General features: G+C 34.1%; 1 protein-coding gene across 9 annotated transcripts in view; it reads left to right on the top strand.

The window, feature by feature from the left end:
• LOC124412136 (C-terminal-binding protein) overlaps positions 1-19714 on the top strand; it is a 37246-nt gene extending 17532 nt beyond the window's left edge. Inside the window, exons 2-9 of one of the 9 annotated variants that reach the window (XM_046892399.1) lie at positions 7061-7592; positions 9075-9362; positions 9892-10080; positions 10273-10362; positions 10697-10853; positions 14376-14553; positions 17611-17681; positions 18149-18285. In XM_046892399.1, coding sequence (XP_046748355.1) covers positions 7395-7592; positions 9075-9362; positions 9892-10080; positions 10273-10362; positions 10697-10853; positions 14376-14553; positions 17611-17644 — 1134 coding nt within the window. In that variant the 5' untranslated portion in view covers positions 7061-7394 and the 3' untranslated portion in view covers positions 17645-17681; positions 18149-18285. Of the gene's footprint in view, positions 1-6088; positions 6110-6222; positions 6299-6333; positions 6591-7060; positions 7593-9074; positions 9363-9891; positions 10081-10272; positions 10363-10696; positions 10854-14375; positions 14554-17610; positions 17682-18148 lie in introns of those variants that run through there. The other 8 variants (XM_046892489.1, XM_046892152.1, XM_046892068.1 and 5 more) reach the window with 8 other exon arrangements.
• Positions 19715-24163: the final 4449 nt, after the last annotated feature.

The raw sequence follows: 24163 nt of genomic DNA, 5'->3' as shown, positions 1-24163 counted from the left end.
CATCGGCGAGTTGCGCGAGTCTCTTCGGCGTTTCTCTCAAGGCCGAGTAATCGGGCGAGCATTCCTTCCTAGTATATGTGTATAGTTTTAGTATAGCTATGCCATATACATCTCCGCTTCTCTACGGAGCTCTGCTCTGGCTGTTGGCAGACCGTGAGTGGACACCGACGGGATCGGGACTTGACTCGGTATAATGAACGTTTAGATGTATGATTATTGTACGTACGTACGTACGTACGTACATTTATATACGGTAGCATGTGTGCGTGTACGGTATAGTCAATAGTTAATCGGTGGTTAACAAGAAGAGGAAATGGGGTTGATGCCGGCCGGATGCCGGTAAAGTAATGACCCTTCTTTTATAATGCTTCTTTTACAGCCCGCACAATTTCATGTTACACATGGATATATAATGTCTAGGTTTGAGAAACGGGACCGGACTGCTCGCTTGCAGTAATGTACGCATCGAGACCCACATCGTGTTCCCCTCGATGTTCCACTCTGTCACCAAATGTTCATTGTTAATGCAGAGAAACGAGACTCGAGAATGGACCCCCATGTAATCTTACGAGAGCAGCGGGTGTTGTCTCTTTCTATAACAATATAGTGATGGCATAAGGTGAATGAGGAAAATAAAACGAAAAACACCAACAGGTTTCATGTACTCGACTGTTTATAACAAACGCAATGTCATTTCAGTTTAAGCACGCGTATATCCTGCAAATGGATGTATTATATGAGTTAAATGTGGTAATCCAAAAACACACAACTCATCCAATGCGGGGCAGAACTTCAAAGAAGGTCTCTGCCCTTATGTATGTATTAATACATGTATGGTGTGTTGTATATATACATATATATGTATACTATGGCGAGGCAGTGCCAAAGGTAGGGAGAAACGCTCGGCTGAGGTTCGTTCACATGAAGCTGGAGGGGGGAGGGAGTTCGGACCAAGTTTCTCTTCAGGAGCGTAGAACTTAACTGAGTTAACTTTGCTGCCGAGCCAAAACTTTCGGCCAACTTTAAGTAGTCTTCTTCTCTCCGTGGGGGTCTGTTGTATGTATGTACTACGTTGGAAAGAGCAAGAATGACATACGCCACAACCAAACGGAGAGGAAAAATATTTTCTTCTTTCTCTTTTCGTTTAATGTTCGACGGTTATACCTACCTATCTATACCTACCTGCCCGACTGAGTGTTTGAGTCACGCCAGCAAACTACCTCTTGAGTTATTTCATCAACTTTTCAATGCTATACGTTCAGTGTTGATCAACTTTTTCGTTTTCGCAAGCGATTGTTACATATTGATGATTATTCTCGAGTGTGATGTCTCACGCACAATATGACTCATGTAAATAAAAGAAGATTATTGTAGGACGATAGAAATTTGAAATTTACAGTATAGGTAAAATGATTCAAATATTTATTTCGTATGGAATCGTCTGACCAAATGCAGTTTTTCATAAAATGTGATTCAAGATTTAGTTTGCCTGTAAAATGGTTGTCTTTAGTATAAAGTTAATATTAACATATATCATTTGTGAATTTTTGTCCGAAATACTTTTCATACTTATTACTATTAAAACTTTATGTATGTATAGTGAATAGTTTACACGATTCGACTAACTTTGAATACACACTTATAGATATTTGTTAACGTAGAAATTTAGAGATATGCTCTACGCAATTCCCGTTTTTCGTTTAAATACTTTGTGGCTTGATATATGTAAGTCAGGTTATCATGTAATATCAACTACTTGTCTTTAATCTTGATATTTTTACGTACAACTATAAATCTTAATTCTGGTTTAATACGTTGAAGCCTGTTACTCCAAGTCACCGATATCCAATCTTTTCTCGGAAACCATTGCATGTTTTACCGATAGCGAAAGTTATTACGAACTTAACCTTTACCGTCGATATTGATTCAATGTTGTTAAAAAATTTACAAGATCGTAGTTGCAGTACGGTGTCAATGCACCCATAAGTTTTATAAACGAAGTATAAATATAATGCAGTGTAGTCCCAATTATGTATTTTTTTCATGAAATTTGTTTAAACGAAGTGCTCAAAGTTTTTTTTACGGATGTATAACAAATCATCGTGACGTTACGATTTATCAAGTACTATCATAGATTTAAATTTTGAATACTTTCCTTCGACAAATTTGAACTTCTCTTTCGATCTTACTGTTGATTAGCTAAAGAGAGTGATAAGAGAATAACGAAAACCGAAAAAGGCAGGAAATGTAAAATGCCGAAGGGGCGATCGGTCGTCGTACTGGCGTCAAAAAATTCGCTCTATATTTTTAAAAAGTGAACTTTGAGTCGGAATTCCTGCAGTGAACTTCTTGCCCCGACTCGAACTATTTCCCGCGATATGGTGGTTCTCAACTTCGTAGATTCTTCGCTAGTATAAAACTAACTTTTCAAGTGATGCTTACCGACAAGCACACATACTCGCATACTCGCGCGTAACTTTTACGCTACTGCGTCTGATACTTAAGCCAGAAGACGGAGAGAAGCTTGAACTTATCAAATGCGTAGTATAAACAACGCGTAACGCGTTTGTATATATTATGTACAATTTCTTGTTTATCACTGAACTACATATTTGGCAAACGAACTTCATGTATTTGTATTACTATAATATTCTTTTGAATTATTTCCGTTGAATTTAAACTGTCGACATATTTTTTTTTATTTGTTTCTAATTACTCTGTGGACCGTATACCCACAACGGTTTCTCCCTCTGCAACGATCACCTGCGTCTTTATTTACATTATCGTTGTAGAACGTAGAAAAATAACTGCATCGTAAAAATTGCGTTTGAAATAGGGAGCGGGGGGGAGGGGGGGGGGGTTAAACGGGTAGAATTTTTTTGTAGAATGATTCCAACATTTTACGTGGAAGTCGTCCGTAGATGATTTTTTTTTTTTTATTCATAATTTTCGCATAGATTTTTTTCACTAACCGAAATTGTACAATAAAAATGTAATGACGAAAAACAAAAAAATTCTGATTAAAAATTATGGTCATCTTTGACATTTGGCGAGGAACGGAAACCATTGCATCATTTCGAGTTATGCCAAGTTGCTGGAATTTTGATTCGTTGAACAGTTCAACTGGGAAGATTTTGTACTTATCTATTAGTAGAGAGTTTTCTGATGACTCGAAAAATGTCAATGAATTATAAAACAGTCTCGTTCTCAGAATGAAAAAAAAAATCTGACATTAAAAGTTGAAGTAATACAATCAATGTGTGACAAGTTGAATCGCCTGTTCAGCGTAGAACGATATTGAGAAAAAAAAAAGAAAACAAATCTGTAATTCGAACATGTAACGTTTATTTTCTATGTTATATTTATAACGATATACTCGTTTGTAACTTGTACCATTTCGCATTGGTAACCAAGTTTGTTTTTAAACCACACAAGCCATACTCGTCTACGTACAATGAAAAATGTTTGGAAGCTAAAGCACAAACACTGCGGTTTGTATAGTCATGTATTAATGCATATATATATATATATATATAAATGTGGCACGAGATTTGTCTTGTAAAAGTGACACGTACACCCATCTACTCCAGTTATTTAAACGCCAAGCTCCCCGTGTCAGAATTATGTTAACACCGCGTACTTCATATTTACATTATATAGTATATATATATATATATATATATATATATATATATATATATATATATATATATATATATATATATATATATAGTATATATATATATACATATGCCCCGAGAATATAATTGTTCGTACATATGTACACGTAAAACATACATACATGCATGCATGCATGCATACGTAGGTACCGTACGTAGTACATGCCACGTCACGCTTACGATTAGCATATAGGAAAGTCCAATCGAATCGTTTCTATTGTCAAACGAGACCAGCGTTCACATTACATATATATTTTAAGTAAACCCTCCAGCATACGTCATATTTAACAGATTTAGACAATAATTTAAATCCCACGTTTTGCCAATAGCAGTCGTCGGGGAAGAAGGGCACCCCTGCGTCGAGTTTTGAAACAAACTTTACTTTATCATGGCTCGATTGTGGGGTGAGCTTACCCTACGGTTTACACCGCGCCCTGCCGCGTCGCTCTTCGGGCTTGCCGAGTGAAGTTGCTCCCAGGTTAGACAATAATTGGATAACTTCGGCTGCCCCCCCCCCCCCCCCCCCCCCCCGCCCCCAGCTGCCAACGACGCCACCGTCCGCTCGCCTCTCCAACTGCTTGCCGCCACTTTCTCCGCTTCGTCGTCCCCCAAGTATAAAAACTCTGTTGCACATAGAGTTTAAATGTAAGGCTTCGGTACGATAATAAATTTGAATATGCGTGAGCGCTGTTTAAACAATATTACGTGCATATAAGGTACTTGATGAAAAAAAAAGAAAACAAAAAAAAAAAAACAAACTTGTATATACATATCGTGTCGTATACTTTAAAATATTCTTTTTATTTATGTGATGCGAGTAGGGGACGAAATGGCCCGAATCATCCAGTCCGTAACGTTCGCCATTTTTGGAACTTTTTTTTTTGAACGGATACATGTTATTGTTATTTCAAAAACAACAATGATTCGTTTAACTTTTTATAGAATTTAATCATTATGTTTCTTGGACAGAATAGGTCAGTTATTTTTCAAAAAAGATAAAGAATGTTTGGAAAATATTTAATGGAATGAAATAAATAATTTGTATATATGAATACAAAATGGTCAAGGTTATAGACTGGACGATTTGACGCGGAATGCCATATATGTATGCGTGTGTATTATGTATATATTATATATATACCGTATATTACGGAGTGCTCGGTTTGCTTCGGCACGTCCGTTTAATTTATAATCTTTCATTTGCCTACTGTTACGAGTGAATTTCATTTTCATAAACGATGATGTTAATTTTGCTGATACGGTAACGACGCATGTATCGAAGAAACGTTAAAGTGAGGTTAAAGCTGGTAACGTTATCGTATCGAAAGATTGGGGAAAAAATCACTATTTTCTTAATTTTACAATGATTTTTAATGAACTAAGTTGTTGAAATATGAGTGTGTTTAGTTTTATTACGGTTTACTGAATTTCAGACAATTCAAAAATCGCGAAATGTAACGATTATTCCGCAGCATGAATCGTAACGATACAACTTCAATAAGGTAGAAACGTGGAGAATCAGTCAGTCGGTTTCATCCCAACGTGCGCCTTGTTAGCGCGATGGTCAGACGAACGAACGGACGGACGAAAGAAAGGAGGAAAAGAAAGAAGGAAGGACGGCTTTATGATCGCTTAGCATTTTTCACGTCCTCCAAACCTTCCGCACTTGGCACTATCCAAAAAGACCTTAATCGTTGTTCTACGCCTCCGTTTCATTGAGATGATATGAGCTTTATATTTTCGCTGAGTTGGCACAACATGTGCCCAAGTGCTGGGGTTGCATTCTCTCGTGTTAGTAACACTGCTATCGCGTCCACGTTTTTGCTGAGCCGAGCACTTGATCCCGTTTTATAGCCCGCGCCGGGCATATCGTTTTATTCCTCTAAATCAAGTCTAATTTTATTTTTACAATTTCTTTGGGTCAAATTTATTTATTTATTTTTTTTTCTCTTTCACTTTGTTATCATGCGGACAATTATGTGTCATGTCAGTTTGACACATTTATATATATATATCCCCCCCCCCCCCCCCCCCCCCCCCCCACCCGAAAGCACTCTTGAATCGGGAACAATGAAAGCAAAAGAGCTCGTGTGTCTCATGCCATTCGGACAAGTTCAAGAATTACGTCTCTGTCGGTTGGGGGAATGAAAGAGAATACTATAGTACTATGAGGTTCGTACGTACGAATGTAGAAGCGTATCGCACACGCACACAGCGAACACGGATGCCAGGGATCATTTGAGGGGCGCCACCAGTCACAGTTTGTGGTTTTTCTTTAGGACATGCTTAGTGCACCGTTTTCCCGCTCTACCGTATAAACGCACCAGTAGTCTATACCACGTTAGCAATAACTCGAAAACTCGTCATTTTGATGTATGTATATCTAAAAGTAAAAATATTCACTGTGTATTAAATCGAGACTATTGATGGTAAGCTTTTGAATTATTGAAAGTACGTAGATCGTTTGTAGATTTTTTTCTTTCAGTCGGAGGTACTTCTGTTTCTAGGTTTTTTTTCTTTTCTTTCTTTTTATTTCCTTATTTCTTAAATTCAACTAGATTTTCATCGAGGTAGGTAGTATAGAGCGCAGCGAGTATGTTTCGGGCCATGCCACGAAGGTATGTAGAGGAAGAAAACGTTCACCCACTGACCAACGCCATCGTACTAACCTTTCATAATACATCAGCCCCAGCCATTGACTCTCGTCGCGTTCGGTGTCTTTCATCGCTAATTCCGATACTTTTACCAAGTTTTTCATTTGCGCTCGACTTGCATGCGTTAATATTAATTATTTAATAACCTCGTGATTATATCGTGATCATTTGAAAGACAATAGTTTTGTGTATTCAGCTAGTGGGAACCCGGCGCGCGCCGAGGTAACCTAAAAGGTAAAAGCAGTGATCGGGATAAGTATGTAAAAAAAAATTCAGTCGGTTATATTTTAGTTGGTTAAATATCATTATTGAGGTATCATTCGGACATACTTTATCGTGTGAATTCATCGTTTCGCTACAGACTAGATTATTAAACAAGTTAAATATGCGATATTTGTACGGAAATCTTACGCCTCGTCTTGCTGCTGAGTACTGTGCCAACTTTCAAATTGGCATTCCAAAGTTTTCCAGCCTTTAATGTTTCGTTATTTTTAAACAAAATCTAAGCAATCCACTATATTGTATATTAATCGCTAAATTTACGTATAAATTATCTTCAAAATGTTCAACCGATTTTTAGGTTGCATTTGTCAATTTTACAATTTGTTTATGATAGAATATTGAATTAACCAATGTTTGGTTCATCCTGCCATATCCAGTCTGAGAATATGCACTAATAAAATATTTTCTTTTTCTTCTTTTTTTTTTATCTATTTTTTTTTTCAGGTGTAGTTCTGCAAAAAATCGTGATGCGTTGGAGGTTCGGCGGTCCCTGTCCAAAAACCGACCGGAAGTCAGCTTTGCAAAAACAGTTTGTGTGACAAAAACGATTGCAAAGGTTCAAAAACAAAACGAGAGAGACTATCGTTACAGACTTTTGTTAAAAAAAAAAAAAAAAAAAAAATTTAACAATAATAATTAAAAAATTTAATATTAAACCACAATTTAAATTGAAGAAAAACTGCAGTTATCCTGAAACTCCTGGCGACAGGAGTTTGGCAAACCTAAAGAAAGAGAAATTGAAAATAAATAAATAAAAATAGGGGGGGCTGTTTGACCGATGGACAAACGGAAGATGATGCCCAAACGCCCTCGTATGGAGAACCTGAGGGGTCCGATTGCTAATGGACCCATTCAGACACGACCGCTTGTAGCCCTTCTTGATGGGCGAGACTGTTCCATTGAAATGCCTATACTCAAAGATGTTGCAACAGTGGCCTTCTGCGACGCTCAATCCACTTCAGAGATTCACGAAAAGGTAAGTCGGAGTAATCCTGAGCTGTGTGACGATGTCGAAGTTACATTTATTTAGCTAAACATTACGCTTAATATATTTTTTCAAAGTTAAAATTAAGTTGGTTATCATTTCACAGATTTGTATAAAGATAATAATATCAGAGGAGACAAAATTTTTTATATCAAATTTAGTTTTACTTAGCAGAAACAAACGCGTAATGTATATTAATGCAATAGAAAAAGTTGGTTACTGGTCTGAAAAACTTGAAAACGTTACTAAATTTTGAAAATGAAAGTTTGTACAAATTTTATGTCAGGTTGTTAGGATATTGTACTTTAAAAATTGTTATCCGCCTAATTAACTCTTGAATTCTAAAGTATTTGTATAATTCTTATATACTTGTTGTCAATCGACCGTAGTAGCATTGCGCATAGCGGGCGAGACTACGGAACGGGAGTACTTGATAAGGCAACTCGCAAAAATCATAGGAAACGTCACATCGTTCAGGTGCCAAATCGGCAAGCTCTGAGGTTTGAATTTGGACCGGCTACAACCTGGAAAGGTTTTCTACAAATTTCCTTGTTGTTTGTGCAAAAGTGCGTGTTTTTATTAAACATCTTAGGATGACTGCAGACGCATAATGATGGTTACTAGTCATATCCTTCCCTCATCCTGCATGAGCTATTGGCTTATGAGGACATACCCGAAAGGGTATGATGCGATTGGTAGTCATTATTATTATGAGATAGTTGATATGACAAGTAAGTTGTAAAATTGAATTCGAGTGAATTTACTTGGTGAGGTATAAAAGTTTCATAAAATATTATGGAATGTTATTGCAAGACTAGTGAAGATAGATTTGAATTTGATTTTTTTTTTGTTAGGTGTTTTCAAATTGAGGTGGTGACTAATTTGTTATAACATATTTTTTTTTTTTTTTTTTTTATGTAATTAGAGATAGCCTCTATTGCTTCGGAAAAATCTAATAACGAGAAATTTGCGTTTACTGGAAAAGTGAGAATATTGTCACGGACCTTCGTTTAGTTTCAGGAGTTTCTCAATTTATTTTCCAGTCTCATCATAATAAAAATGTTTCATTCAGCGGTTTTTTTCTACCTACTACTGTCTGCGGACGCTCTGCTCCTCTGAATCACTTGCGTCGCAGAATAATAAATATATTGGTGCAAACCTGGTTGCCTGAACTATGCTAGAGAAATAATTGATTCGATTAGTAAAAGAAATGTTTTTACTCGTAAAAAAAACAGAACTCAATTAGACTATAGAAAACTCTGAATTCGCAAGGAGCGGTATATTACGTAGTTGCTAGACACTGTGTTCAAACATCTCATGTATATATTACTATATATATTGGCATTAAAAATCTTCTAGTGCCTCTTAAGTAAACTAATTGTTTACGAAACCAAAGAAAAAATTAATTTTTCTTTACCTGTGATTTACAGCTACCGATATTGTACTAACATTGCGTTAACTTTTTGTTTATAGGTATTAAACGAAGCGGTGGGTGCGCTGATGTGGCACACTATTATACTGACGAAGGAGGACCTTGAAAAATTTAAAACACTGCGTATCATCGTGAGGATTGGGTCTGGAGTGGACAATATCGACGTTAAAGCAGCTGGCGAACTTGGAATTGCTGTCTGCAATGTACCTGGCTATGGGGTTGAAGAGGTTGCAGATACAACTTTATGTCTGATTTTAAATCTTTACCGACGTACCTACTGGCTTGCAAACATGGTTCGTGAGGGCAAGAAATTCACAGGGCCTGAACAGGTGAATATAAACGATAGATTAGTATCACAAAAGTTTGTTGAAATGTTTTCCTTTTTGCTACCTGTATCTATTGATAACTCCTGATACATTGGGTGAATCTAAATACAAGAAGTCATGTTTTACACACTTTAAAACTTAATTAAACCATGGTTAAGAATACAAATAAATTTCAAAATACTAAATCTACATTTGCAACATCAATATGCAGGAACCCTTTTTATGGTACTTCATTTTCATCAATCACAGCTTATATGCCTTCAGATGCCAAAATCGATTGATATTGATGATGAATTAGATTATTAATATAAACTTTACGTTTTTGAAAACTGTTCACATTTTTTTTTACCATTAGTACACAATTGGGACTTAATTTGAATGTTTATAAATAAACTTTATTTGGAGAATAGGTTCCAACTACAAGGTTTTTTTTCTCTACCATTCGAATTAAATCCCTTGTGTGACACGCAAAAATGCATTGTTTAGTACCAAAAACTTAAGTAACAAATGTTTGTGACTGGTAATAATTTAGGTGAGAGAGGCAGCGCAAGGATGCGCAAGGATACGTGGCGATACACTCGGTATCGTGGGGCTTGGTAGGATTGGTTCAGCAGTTGCTCTACGTGCCAAAGCCTTTGGTTTCAATGTCATTTTCTATGACCCATACCTTCCTGATGGTATTGAAAAATCTCTGGGTCTTACCAGGGTTTATACATTACAGGTAAATTTATTTACTCATGTATAATCATTGTAATTAAATTTTCACAACAAGGCATTTAGCCAGCAGCTTGTTTGATTTATCATCTTGTTTCTACCAGATTGTTAGAACATCGAATGTCATGATATCCGATACTTTTTTATCGCTGCGAATTGCCGATATCCATGTCTAAATATATCTTCTTTTTGTACTTAGGACCTCCTGTTTCAATCAGACTGTGTATCTCTACACTGTACCTTGAATGAGCACAATCATCACCTAATCAACGAATTTACGATCAAACAGGTAATTAAATATTTTAAATGAATAAATTAGATGAAGTTGGATTTTAACTTTATTAACTTACTAATGTTAGACGAACGTTGAAGAGTTAAGAGATGATCTTCTTAGATTTTATAGATAGAAACTTCATAGATTTTTGCACATTTTTTATTCATTTCAATTGATATTACTGAAAATAATGAACATTGTTCAGTGAAAACTGTTGCGATCCTTATATTATGTAATTATTTTTTTCCCATAATTGAGAATAAGTGTGATGTTTAAATTTTTTCAATTGATGTTGCAAAATATATAGTCCAATACAATATGCATAATATTAATGTTTATTTTATTTCAGATGAGACCAGGTGCGTTTTTGGTCAACACAGCGCGAGGTGGCTTAGTCGACGACGATGCGCTCGCGGCAGCACTTAAGCAAGAGCGTATTCGTGCTGCAGCGTTAGATGTCCATGAGAACGAACCCTACAATGTCTTTCAGGGTCAGTCCGCCCAATGTGAGTCCTATTTGGCCTAACGAAACCTTATCCAAATAATATCTACTATCCAATATCAGTCTACTCATATGCATCAAACAATTATTTTCATATTTATTGCACGTAATAGCTAATTATTACCAATGCATTAATGCCCATTTTCAAATGTTGACTTACATATTTTGCGATGCTAAAGTTTTTAATAGACGTAGAGATCGAAATAGTTTGAACCACTTTACGTATTCTTTTGCTTTGCCAAGTTACGTTTTAGTTGATATCTGTGGTCCAATTTATTTATAAATGGAATGGGTATAATTATTGTTGATAACTTTATTGTTGATCACATGCTTGGTAATTAGCTGCTTATGTGTATGAGTTCACTATTTTTGCGTAGATGTCGTTGATCCCTTGTTCTTAAATCCTGCCAATTAAACATTTTTTTTTTTCCCATTGCTTGTATGTATGTGCATTTAACAATATCATGCATGAAATCTGTTCTGTTTTGATTTGAAGGGATTGCGGCAAATTAGAAATTTTTAACTGTGGAGTGATTTAATGCCATTCTAAAATATTGTTTACTGTTTGTACATGTCTGCTGAAATCTGAGAATCTTTATATTTTTAGTGAATTATACTCTCATCTTGCCAAAACCCTATTAATCAAAATGATTTCCATTTTAATTGATTACTAATTGTCATTTTTCATTAACAGCTTATTGTGATACATTTTCAAATGTAAATTGAGGTTCAGTACTTGAAGTAACGAAATCACCTACTCCATATCAAATCAGTGATCAACTATATCAAAATTGCTTTTATGTTAACACCAATCAAATACTGTCGATTCAGAATTATACGTTTATCTGGAGTCTTCTTTCTGAGTTTGAATTAAAGTACTGAAATTTCATGAAGCTAAAGCTGGAAGCCAGAATTAACAGCCAAACGTGTTAAACTTTTTTGAAATAGAAAAATGTGCTGTAATTTTATCCTTATAATTGTATAAAAGTATTGAGCATTGAAGGTATTTCACAAAATTTTGATTTTTTAACTTCATTATGAATATTAGAACGTTTGGCTCATTCTGGCTGATAGTTTCAGCCTCGTCTGAATTTCATTATGCATCGTTTAAAACTTCTGAAACTCTCTTAATACCCTCTTTCTATAAAATCTGAAATAGTTCCGTTAAAAAGTCTGCAATGTCAATAATTTTATAGTATTCCATCTTCAGTGTATTCTTCGATGTGCTTGTACGTAGCATCAAATGTTTTCAATATAAAATTCAGGAATCGTAACTGGATTAATTAATCAAGATTAATGATTTTAAAGTCGATGCATGAACTTGGCTTATTTGTTGGGCACGATCGCACAGCGGAGAGCCCATTAAATATGTAATTGCAAAAAATGTTGCTTCGTGAATCCTGAATTATAGGTGAACTGCTTGTCAAATTTGGATGAAATATGGATAGCAATGATGCATGAAATTATTCAAGCTTCCAACACTTCCGGTTAGAAAATGGCAATTTTTATTCACCTTCGAATAGTTATATTGTGTATTCTGACCTCTAAAAAAATAGCTGAACTGATTCCCCTGAAATGTTACTGCTATATTAGTTATTTGCTAGAGATGAGCCACGAAACTTTTTGTTATTTAGATCCTGAATCACGAAGAAAACAGCTTGTTTAACTCAAATGAAATTTGGAAAGGACATAAAGTATCTGATAATACGACGCAAGTTTTTTCAGTAGTTCGCGACTTCTCGAAACCATCTGGCGGCCATTGATACTTGACATAAATTGATAATTCTTATTCAAGATATAATAATTGGTGAATAGTAGGAACGAATGATTCTCAAATTTTTATATTCTACTTCAATATACAGCGATTTTTGTGTACGTATAATTAACAATTGAAATAGATGTTGAATGATTCTTTGAATTTTTTCTTTATATATGTCATTCTGGTCCAATATCTCTTCTCTATCTAAATATTCTACAAATCAAACTGAGTCATTGTTAGAAGCCATGAATGCTTGCCATGAAGAATGGGAAAATCTTACTTGTGAAACTAGGAATAATAATTAGAGAGTCCGATAAATAAGACTGAAGTTTCATATTTTTAAGGGGCAACACCGCTTTGGCGGCCGAGTATGGAAAAAAAGATTTTTTTTTTCAGAGGGTTTATTTGATACATATTGATGTATGCAAATTTTTATTATCATTTTGTTGCAAAATGCGAGTGACGGAGCCGATCTTTGAAATCGTCTTTTTGTTCAACTCTGTGAGCACGGATTTCTCATTTCTCGTGAAGTGTAAGACCTGGAACAAAAAGCTAAAAATGTTTATAATCTATATACTATTGCCTGGAAAAGTATGTGAGTTGTTTTTTTTTTTCTTCAACAAATTTCGTAGAGATGGTGCACTTTTGAAGAAACGAACTGATTTTTGGCCAAAAAATAAGCAGTAAATTGCTTATATGAAAAAAGTTTACATTAAAATAAAAAAAATTAGCTACGTACTTTCATGAAGAATGTAATTGTGAAGCTACTGTTAAAATTTCAAATCGATCCATGCATCGGTGTTCAATTAATCTGTCCTCCCAATTTGAAGAAAATAGTTTGGAGAAAAATGCGTTCAAAGTTTTATGAGCAGTCGGCGCAGGATCTGAGGCACTGTGGCAAAATAGAGAATCAAAGTTTAAAAAAAAAATTTTCTACGGTATAGTCAACTAGATCATCAAATCGAATGGTTACAATATCGAATTTCTCTACGCAATAATCTATTCCACAAGAATTTCAGAATGTATAGATACTCGGAATATAGATTAGTGCTAATTAAGAAAGATCAAAGTGCAGAACGCCAAAATTTAGAAGCGACGAAATAACTAAGAATATAGCAAGTCAAAACATAGAATCACTAAAAATTTCAAACCGTCTGTACAATGAAGCGATTTCGATCTGTTGCACAGTCGTGCAATAAATCGAACGACTAGGTTGTTCAAAGTGTAGATAAAATCGCAAATTTCTATCTAATCTTGGTTTCCATCAAAGAAAAGGTCATTTGATTCTTGGTGTAGACAAGTATGTCACGTAACATATTCGATTTAAACAATTTGCCGAAGTATTCTAAGCATTTGTTTCATCAATCATACTAAGCAATTCCTTGAAATCGCTTGAATAATATTCGCAGAAAGTTTTTAGATCCATTGTTCTACGTACGTTTGTAATTCATTTTGTGTTTCTCACCTTTTTATTCTTGCATATTCACCACGCAGGCTTGTGTTAATTTTTTTTCTTCTTCTTGGAATAATAATAATTTCAATTTTTTATTTTTTATCTTATACATATTTTCCAAGTATGGTCGACTTCATGCAATAGTCAATTTTGAAAATCCATGCACAATTATAACGACATTTCCTAAGTTAAATGGAAGTTGTATCCATAGTGTCGGAAAAATATCTGGATATAGAATAGTCATTGAAATTGCATCACTGTGCGTCATCGAAGCTTTAGGGAATTTGATGGAAAAGTGGTAATTTGATGTTTAGGTCCGTTGAAGGATGCACCAAATCTGTTGTGCACACCGCACGCTGCGTTCTATAGTGACGCAAGCTGCACAGAACTTCGTGAAATGGCTGCCAGTGAAATACGACGTGCTATTGTCGGTCGCATTCCTGATTGTCTACGCAACTGTGTGAATAAGGAGTACTTCCTCTCATCTACTGGGTAAGTTATTTACTTACGGTCAGCATAGTGTGTAGAGAAGGGTGTTCTAGTCACGATATGGAAAAGTAATTCCAGCTAACAGCTTGTGGCGGTTGCTCAAAAAGTATGTGGGTGTGTTTAAATAATGGTTTAATCTTAACAACAATGATAATAATTACAAAAAGTGAATGAGACGCCACAATTGGCAATAACATAACACGCTGATGTATAGTGGAAAGTTTTGTCCAAAATTACAATTCAAATGTTAACTAATAATAGTTTTACATGTGCTTTCCGTAGGGATAGAGTTTTAAGTACTAACTATTGAACATAAGTACACCTTATAAAGAATAATTTTAGTATATCTTATATATTTTATCATTTTGAACCAATAGCGCAATTTAGATACTTTTTCACTTTTTCACTTTTTAAACATAACCCAGTAATTGTATTCTATTATTATTGGGTAAAAAATGTCATCGTCTCGTTAACTTTTTTTTTTTCTTTTATACCGCTGAATATTCATTCTAACTATTTTCACAATCTTGTCACATTCACTATTAATACTAGGGGTGTGCGAGTACTTGCTTTGAATTTTGAATACTAAAACCTTGACTGTCTTTGTCTAAAATTTGGAATTTATGAACTGAACAGAATTTCTGAAATAATGCATATTCTTCTATTTCTATATAATTTTTATTTTTAATTCTGAATTCATTTCATCAATTAATCTTACCTAATATTTTGTAATATTGACAACTTTTTTTTTTTTAACTACTATGAAGTTTTGAAATTCTGAGGATTCGTCAACTTCAAATTAACAAATCTCGAACAGCGGTGTTTTCAACCTTCTATCTTGTGCTTTCGCTTATTTTACGTATCATTAAATATCTTGCAATGAAAATGATATGTGGTCAAAATGTATTTTAATTTGAATAATTACTATAAAAATTATCCAATTGTTTTCAAGTTTTGTATTTCAAATTTGACAACTAGTATCGTGTGCAGTTAGAACATTGATATTCTTCAAAGAATATGTATGATTCATTCGAGACTTGAGCACGAACTTTTTTCAATGATCTTTCACCTGTCCGGTGTTGACCAAGTTGTTTTTTTTTTTTTTTTAACTCATATACAATCAGAATACTGATCGAAATCAAGTAGGTTAAAGATTATAATTGGAACAAATGATACTCTGATCTATCAACTTGTATAATGATTCACCTGCTGCAACTTGTCAATTATTAAATCATTGTACTGAGTGCTAATTGCGTTGACACATCACTGTGAAGTAATTCGTGGCTGAGGTACAGTTATTCTTAAGTTTCAATGCTAACAACTTACAAAGTAACTTATTAGTGATAAAAATCGTCAACTGCAATTGAAAGAAGATCACATTGTTGCGTATGTTCATTTTTTATAAATCACTATTTATAAAAGAAAATGTTCTGTTTTTTTCCAATCAATGAGAAATTTCACAGGACCGGGCTTGCTTGTATTATTATGCTTACTGGTTTGATGGCAACATGAATATTTTGATGCACATTGCACTTTTTAGGATTTTGAACGGTTTGCAGTCGAGTTGTGTCGATTCAGGGAAATTGAGGAAATTGTCAAAACAATAGCATGACTGAATTCAGACAACTTTATACGAAGTTTATTTAATATGGATACTGATTATTCAGAGTGGATTGCAATACTGTAACATCTCTTATATTTTATTCGTCACTCCGGAGTCCGAACCATACCCGAATTTGAAGTCTTAATAATATTTTCACGCCATTTGCGTCAAATTCAAACTCTGTATTGTTTGCATGATTTTTATAATGTTCTTGTAACGTCCAACTGTTTCTTTTAAATTTCATACAATTTGTTAGATCAGCGTTGCAATTACAATATGGTAATGTTTGATAAATACTTTCATAGGGTTGTAATGGAGCCAATGCATGGGCAAGAACAATGTTAATGATGAATGACATGATTTTCTCAGATAGACATGGGTCACCACCTCCTTCTTTCACTCATGATCACTTGTGGCCCAGAAGAAAGAATTTCTGATTGAAAATTTTGCATTTACAAACAAAAGAACAGTATCTATTCTGGGATTTAATGAAATTTAATAAAAACAAAATTTTATCACACGTGAAGTGTATCACACACGAATAATAACGGGATAACGGAACTAATTTTTGTGCTGTATTAATTTTTTAAATTATTCTAGTTTACATAAAAATATAATTATTGCTTGCCCAAAATTTAACGATCACCGATTAACTGTTGGCTTGAAAATCTATGAAATATTCAGCATCCGACTGCTTCACAGCAGTCCATGACGTCTTTCATACAGCCGGTACAGCTATCGTACAGCTCCTTTAATTTTAGAATATTATACGCCATATCTGCTCAACGTACCAATGCAATTGGTTGCGGGCTGCCGGAGCCAATCTCGTTCTAACCTGCAACTAAGGGGGTGGTCAGAATCGACTTTACTTGGGTGTACATATGGCCTTGCTTTTATTCTTTCTGGTTTCCTAATCTCAGCTGACTCGAGGTGACCCATGTTCTCCAAGATTTTATGAAATGCATTATTGTCTACAGAATTTGATAATAATGATACATCTTTTGCCAATTCTACCTGAAAGAGTTTTTTTAGATCATGATGATACTTTTAGATCCTGATGAATAACAGAAATAATTGAATAGAAATTTGTCTTGTGCCGTTTTCTGGTTTAACTACGTTTATATTTAATTAGTATGGAGTTCAGCATGCGGGAATATATTCAATCTGGGCTTCAAAAAAAATATCTCACAAGTAATCAAATGTCTAAATAGGTATACAAATGTGAAAATTAATTTATTATTGAAAATCATTTTTGTTTCAGACTATGTCTGACGTATTTTTTTGCAAGCTGAATGTACTACTAACTGGTTTTAATCGATATCATTCATTATATCAAAGCTGTACTATATATATATATATATATATATATTCTTTTTAAGTCAGATTGTATGAAATCAGCTCTGCATTATTTGTTATTTGAATTTCGTCAATTTAATTGTCATTTTTCAATTCTACAGGTCAAAAGATGTCATATATAGATCCCTTGATTAATTCCAAAGGGGTTGAGAATTTTGCCCAAATAAAATAGGTAAGGCTATAGCCTTCAAATTAAAAACAAAAACAAAAACAAAGCAAATAAGAAAAATAAATGAATATAACAAGAAAAATGAAAACCTCAGAAATATATTGAAAGTTACATTTTCAGGCATATTTGATTGAGAACAAATACTGCGAAAATATTATTGTATAATTTGCAGAGAATACGAATTTTTCAATAAAAAAAAAAAAACAAAAAAAAAAACAGCATTCTTTGCATTTGATAACGGAATAAAAACATACAAGGAAAAAAATACGATGTTAAATATTAAAAAAAAATTCGAATTCTCGCTGAATTTAGTTCAGAAAAATTTTGTTATATCAAAAACGATTGTCGCAAACCCCTGTTTAATAGTAAACGTACCTATATTCAGAAATTGTACGTCCCACCTTTCTCTATTTATTTAGCCCTGTGAAATACGCGTGATACAAAAAATTTTTTCGTTTGCTTTTTTTCAGTAGTTATCCAGAAGGGATTAACGGTGGTTACTACGCAGGAACTCTGCCTGTACAGCAAGCGCATTCGACGACCCCTCATGACTCGGCCCCGCCGCCTCCCAGTGGTCACTCAGTTGTCGGAGGGGGTGGAGGAGGCGGTGGGCCTAATTCTTCCGCAGGGGGTGGCGGTGGAGGTGGACCCACGGGACCAACTGGCCCCTCAGTCGGTGGCGGAGGTGCAGGAGGTCCAGCTTCCGCGCCTTCAGCCGGTGGGTTGCCCGTTCTACCCCACAGCATAGTAAGCGATCCTGACCCCCGACCCAGTCCCTCTGCTCCTAGCCCACGTTGACCTTGAACCCCTGATCTTTGGAATCCTCACACTCCACTTTGCTCTAACCTTTTCCCATCCCATCACATTTCCCCAACCAATTCACATTGCCCCTGACCTTGACAAAAAAAAACAACAAAAAAACAAACAAACAACAAAAACAACAAAAAAAAAAACGTGGAAATCGTAACATGAAAGATAAAAGAAAAAGAAAAAGAAAAAAAAAAAAATAAGCAACAAAAAAAAAAAAGGGTTCTATGCAAGGCAACCCCATTCTTTCCATTATTTTTGAAAAATTTTTCGTCAACAAAAACAGAAAATGAGAAAAAAATTACTCAAACTACGTTATTATAATAGCATCTCTTTGTAGTTGCTGTTTACATTTGTGGATTTTTTGATTTTTAATTGCGCGTTAAAACTTACAACAACTCTCCTAACCAATCAGAACGTTATATGGATCGATACATGACAATTGCAACAAGTGTAGCTGTTTTAATGGAAATTCAAATCGATAGTAGCACATTGAACGAGGATGGGTGACTGATTGACATACATCAAGCTTGCGTCCGATGATATCGTGTTTGCGAGAATGCATTATCATCTACCAATTTGTTATGTATTGGGATATGTTTTAGCATACAATCAAAATCCACTGACGTGTATCAGTAACCATTGTACTTTTGGCAACTGACAGGAGCATCACGTATTTTTCTATATAAAAAATGTACCATTTTAAAGATTTTCGGCTTACATGTTTGTGCTATTTTCAAGTGGTTACTAAGCTTGGTATGTATTTTGTAAATGGCCTAAAAGTTCTCGTCAAACATTTACAAGTCACTATCGTTACTGCGCTGGTATTTCAGATGTTGCACAGCACTGATTCCAATGTCTACCAAATTTATTTACTTGTGGCACATCCTGTATAAAATTAAGAGGAAAATTAATTTGAATACAATTGTTGCGTTAATAGAAATTTTTTTCAACTAAGAAGTTGAATTGTATGAAAAATCTAAGGAATGCATGGTCCGTAATTATATTTTGTAACGTTTCGTTTTCTCAAATTTTAGCCTGTGTAAACAAAAAGATGCTGTCACATGAAAAAAATGATGCTAATACTATGACCTATACTAATTTTTACAGTAGTGTGGATATGCAGTTTCTGTATTTCGATCAGGCATATTATGTTTACTTCGAAAATTTTATGTACCGACTATTTACTTAAAGTCGTTACAGTTGATTGGGGACTGCACTGCAAATGATAGAAATATCTTATTGGGGCGAAAAAATGGTTACAAAACTATAAATACAGTTTATTTTTTACCTGAAGAACAAAATTTGTAATTGAATGAAACGTGAAAGCCTGTACGAAATTTTTTTGTTTACTCACGTCAATTAGAAGATTGTGAGACAATTCTCGAAAATATTAGATCATTCTAGTTTTTCACATATGTAAAGTGCATAAAATCGTAGCTATAGCAAGTTAAGTTGATTAACTGTAGGGTTACGGAATAGCAGAACCGTGAAGAATAGAGATAAGGATGCCATGCACCAGGATCCCAAAATGTCCGTGAAATTGCAGCAAGGAGACGTTATAATTTTATCCGCTTGCAGCATGAACGCTGTTAGTATACGGAACATTTATTGGCTGATAGGCTATAGGAATTATAATAGCAGCCAAGCATTTGCCCCGAGGATTAACAGCAGTCACGCTGCACTCAGGAAAAATATGACCGCCAACTCGCTGCAATTCCACGTACGCTTTTCATCAACTATTATCCATGGAGTTCGACCTTGTTATCTTTATTTTTCATGAAAAGAATATTGACCGAAAGCCAGATTAATCTCTAAAATTTTCGAGAATACATAGAGAACTTTTGTGCCGAAGTATTTGTTTTTCTTCTGGCACTGATACTATATATAAAAAACAAAACAGCAACTTGTGCTTTTCGGTGAATATTATCGATTAAGAATTTAAGCGAGAGAGCAAAAGTGAGAAAGAGAGAGAAAGTGAGATCGCGAGAAAGTGAATGAACGAGAGAGAACGAGATATAGAACAAGCAGAAACAAGTTTTATTAATTGATAATTATAATATGATTAATTATTATATTAAGTAAAGTAATGCGATATTACGAACACTTGAGTCTATTATCGAGAGGCAAATCCATGAATAAAAATGGAAATTTTCTTTGAGAATAATTATGGAAAGCGATGATAATAATAATTGAATAAAAAAGAAAGAAAAATATTAAAAAATCTATTTTAGAGACATACACATATCTATTCGGTTGTTTCGATCTGTTTTTCAATTTAATAACTGAAATTAAAATTAATTCATTTCCTAGGGTAGATCAGCAAGAAATTGTAGTTATGTGATATGCCTCCAGATTATTTTCATTTACCTGAACTTTTTTTTTAGAATTAAGCTATCAATGGCAGCTGCAAAGTACGTAAGTGCTTGAATCAGATTGATATATTGAGGTTTTAAAATATGAAACGCTATTCTCAGAACATTAAAGGGGTGTAATCACTCAAATCGGCATCAAACATGTTACATGGTAGCTTAAAATTAATGCCAAACAGGAATACCAACTTTGTCGATAAGTGAGCCATAAAAATTTCGAGTATCTACACGGATAGAACATTTGATACCAACAAACGTTTAATTGTATGAATTTTATTTTTTTTTCAGGTTGCTCTCCATTTTCTGAAAATTAGTCATTTCGAAGCTAATTGAACAATTTGATAGCTAATACGCTTCGTTTGAAAGTTCAACATGACAAGTTGGTTGTATTTTAAAACTTAAGATATAGATTGTTGATATTTTCTAAGAAACTATTTTACGCAAATGAAGCGCACCTATAAGAAATCAAATCGGGAATTAGCCAGTACTCGAAACTTCACTTACGCTCTTATCAATTGGAGAAAACTATCGACTCAACGATGGATGCATAGATGCTTATCTGGAGGCTTATCACTTAACACAATTCTATTTATCACGTATACATGGTAAACCTTGAGAATATCATCAATAGTATTTTATGCATCGCAACTGCATTCATATATTGGTGGAATCTTGGAAAAAGCATGACGATCTCGACACTGTTATAATTAGTTGATAGTTCAAAGTAAAAGACGTGATTGTCATTACACTCGATTTTCAAATTGAGTGTTAAATCGATAAGTCTGTATTTATGGTACGTGATGAACAGAATTCAGCTCATGTAGATCCACCCTGTGTTATACTTTTTTTTTCTTTCATCAATTAGAGGAAATGAAGAGGAAAAAAAAAACAAATAAAAGCAAAAAATAATAATAAAATAATATCATTCCAAGTGGCATGAGAACCTGACGCAAAAAAACAAAACAAAAAACAAAATGTTTGACTACCGTGGATATACGAGGAGTTGTAGAATGAAATAAACTATGAAGCATCACACACACATACACACTCCTGGGACATGCGTACACGGGTACACAGACACTCACACCCATTCATACAGTGAGACAGAGGCACATATACATTTTTAAATAGAAATTCACGACGTACAGTCTGTGCGTGACGAGATGGTCTCTGAATCACATGCTTATGTAGAAATCTAGACGACAGAACCAACTTATTACGTCAGATCGGTACAAAGTTCGTAACGTAAAAACATTATACATACATTTTTGTTTCCTTTTTTTTTTTTAGTTTTTTTTTCCAGAATATTATTACTTATAAATACATCATTATATATAGAAAGGATTCCGATAAGTGAAAACATACATTAAAAAAACGACGGAGTTGTTCTTATTTTCAATTGTAAAAAAAAAAAAAAAAAAAACGCAAGGAAATTAATATGAGAAAGAAAAAGCAAATTACAGTAAATAAACTAGTACATCGCCCCATCCACCTCAACCCCTTTTGTGGATATTTTGATATTGAACTTACAGACAAGTACTTAGCGCTGCTTTTAAGCTTCATGCTTATCGGTGGTGTTAAAAAAATGGAGTAAAAAATCTACTAGATATATTCATTAATTTGATTTCAATTAATTGTTTTTCATACGACATTACAATGTATCAGTTTCATTTTCTTTTTTTTCCGTTCTTTTCTTTTCGAATTGACAAAAACGACGCCAAAATATTCTCTTTATTTTGCATTAAAACCATATATACTAAAAAATAAAAGAAAAAAAAAAAATGAAATTAAGATGAGAAAAATGAACATGATGAAAACAGCAACATTAATATTAATGATAATTAATAATTAATAATAATAATAATAATAATAATAATAAATACAATATTTGTACAATAATCAACGGTGCTGTGGTGAATGCTGCTACAGGCCTACGAAATCCTGCTCACCTATCCTGACCTATTTTTTATTAACACATTTCGGTACTTTACGTTTGTTGGTTCTTTTTTCTTTATATATTGATACCGCTAATAATGTATCGCACTATGATTTGAGAATTTAGACTAGTATTCGAACACTCAAAGAGGCTTCTAAGTTTAAGTCAAACTCAACATGACGATGCAGTAAATTATTTTTCTTTTGTTCTGTTTGAGTTATTTTTACGTCATTAATTGATGAGCAACAAATTTGGGTGCATTTCACAATTTTTTTTTGTTCATTTCAAACTGTAGTCGTCATTTTGAATTCGGCATACATCAGCTGTTCCAAAAAAAGCTACAGATGATTGACATATTTTCTATTTTGCGCCATATTTCACTGATTAGTTCAAAGGATAACATCTGAATTCAATTTTTGCTTATTTAACAAAGTTGCAGTATTTAGAAATGATTCGCATTGATGAGACGAACAATGAGCAACATTCACAATGGTATTATCTACTCTTACCTATTCCCTTCCAATAATCTGACTAAAATATAGCTTCATATTATGTAATGCCCTTTAAACACCAGGAGGCTCCATACGAATCACTTTCAGTTCTATACAAAGTTGATTGGAAATGCAACTTCAGTTAACATGGATTTAAGTGATAACTTATACAGTTCAAGACCCACTTGTGTGTCGGTGTAAGCTTTCATGTCTAGAACCGTCGTATTTTAAAAGTGTTTCATTATATGATTGATCATGTGCAGAAGCAAAAGATTGCATAATTTCTTATATTTATAGTGCTTTATCCAGTGTTAAACCAAACAACATATGCAAATCTGCAGATAGCATTAAGTATATCAGAGACTGATAAAATTTCGTAATTGGTGCTAACGAATTTGTTCGTATGTGGCTCCTTTTCGTTTTAGGGCTAATTAAAAATATTTCGTTGCACCGTTATTCCTGAAGTTGCACTAGAATTATTAAGAGTGAACCATAGGAGCAACTGATGTATACATGTATATAGGCCGCTCCACAAACCTGCCAGCTTTTCAGGATACCAAATTCGATTTAGTTAAAATTTCAATATGTCATAGTTTATATTGAAATATGAAAATCCTGTGATTTTAATTATAATTAGGTTTCTAGACGTTATATTTTATGAGAAAGTGTTGATCAATTTTATTACATTCTCAATTTCAACCTTTTGTCTTTAAATTTTTGTCTAAGAATCACAGGATTTTGATACCTCGATATACATCATATTCACTATACAATATCCAAGTTTCAGCAATATTGAATTTTGTACCGTGAAAATCTGACCGCAGGTTCGTGAATCAGCTCGTATGCAGTTGGATTTTTGAAGCTCGATGCTCGGATTTT

The sequence above is a fragment of the Diprion similis genome, chromosome 1 (genome assembly GCF_021155765.1).
Source record: "Diprion similis isolate iyDipSimi1 chromosome 1, iyDipSimi1.1, whole genome shotgun sequence".
NCBI lineage: Eukaryota > Metazoa > Arthropoda > Insecta > Hymenoptera > Diprionidae > Diprion > Diprion similis.
Note: the sequence above shows the minus strand (reverse complement) of the source record. Positions and strands in the feature narration are given on the sequence as shown.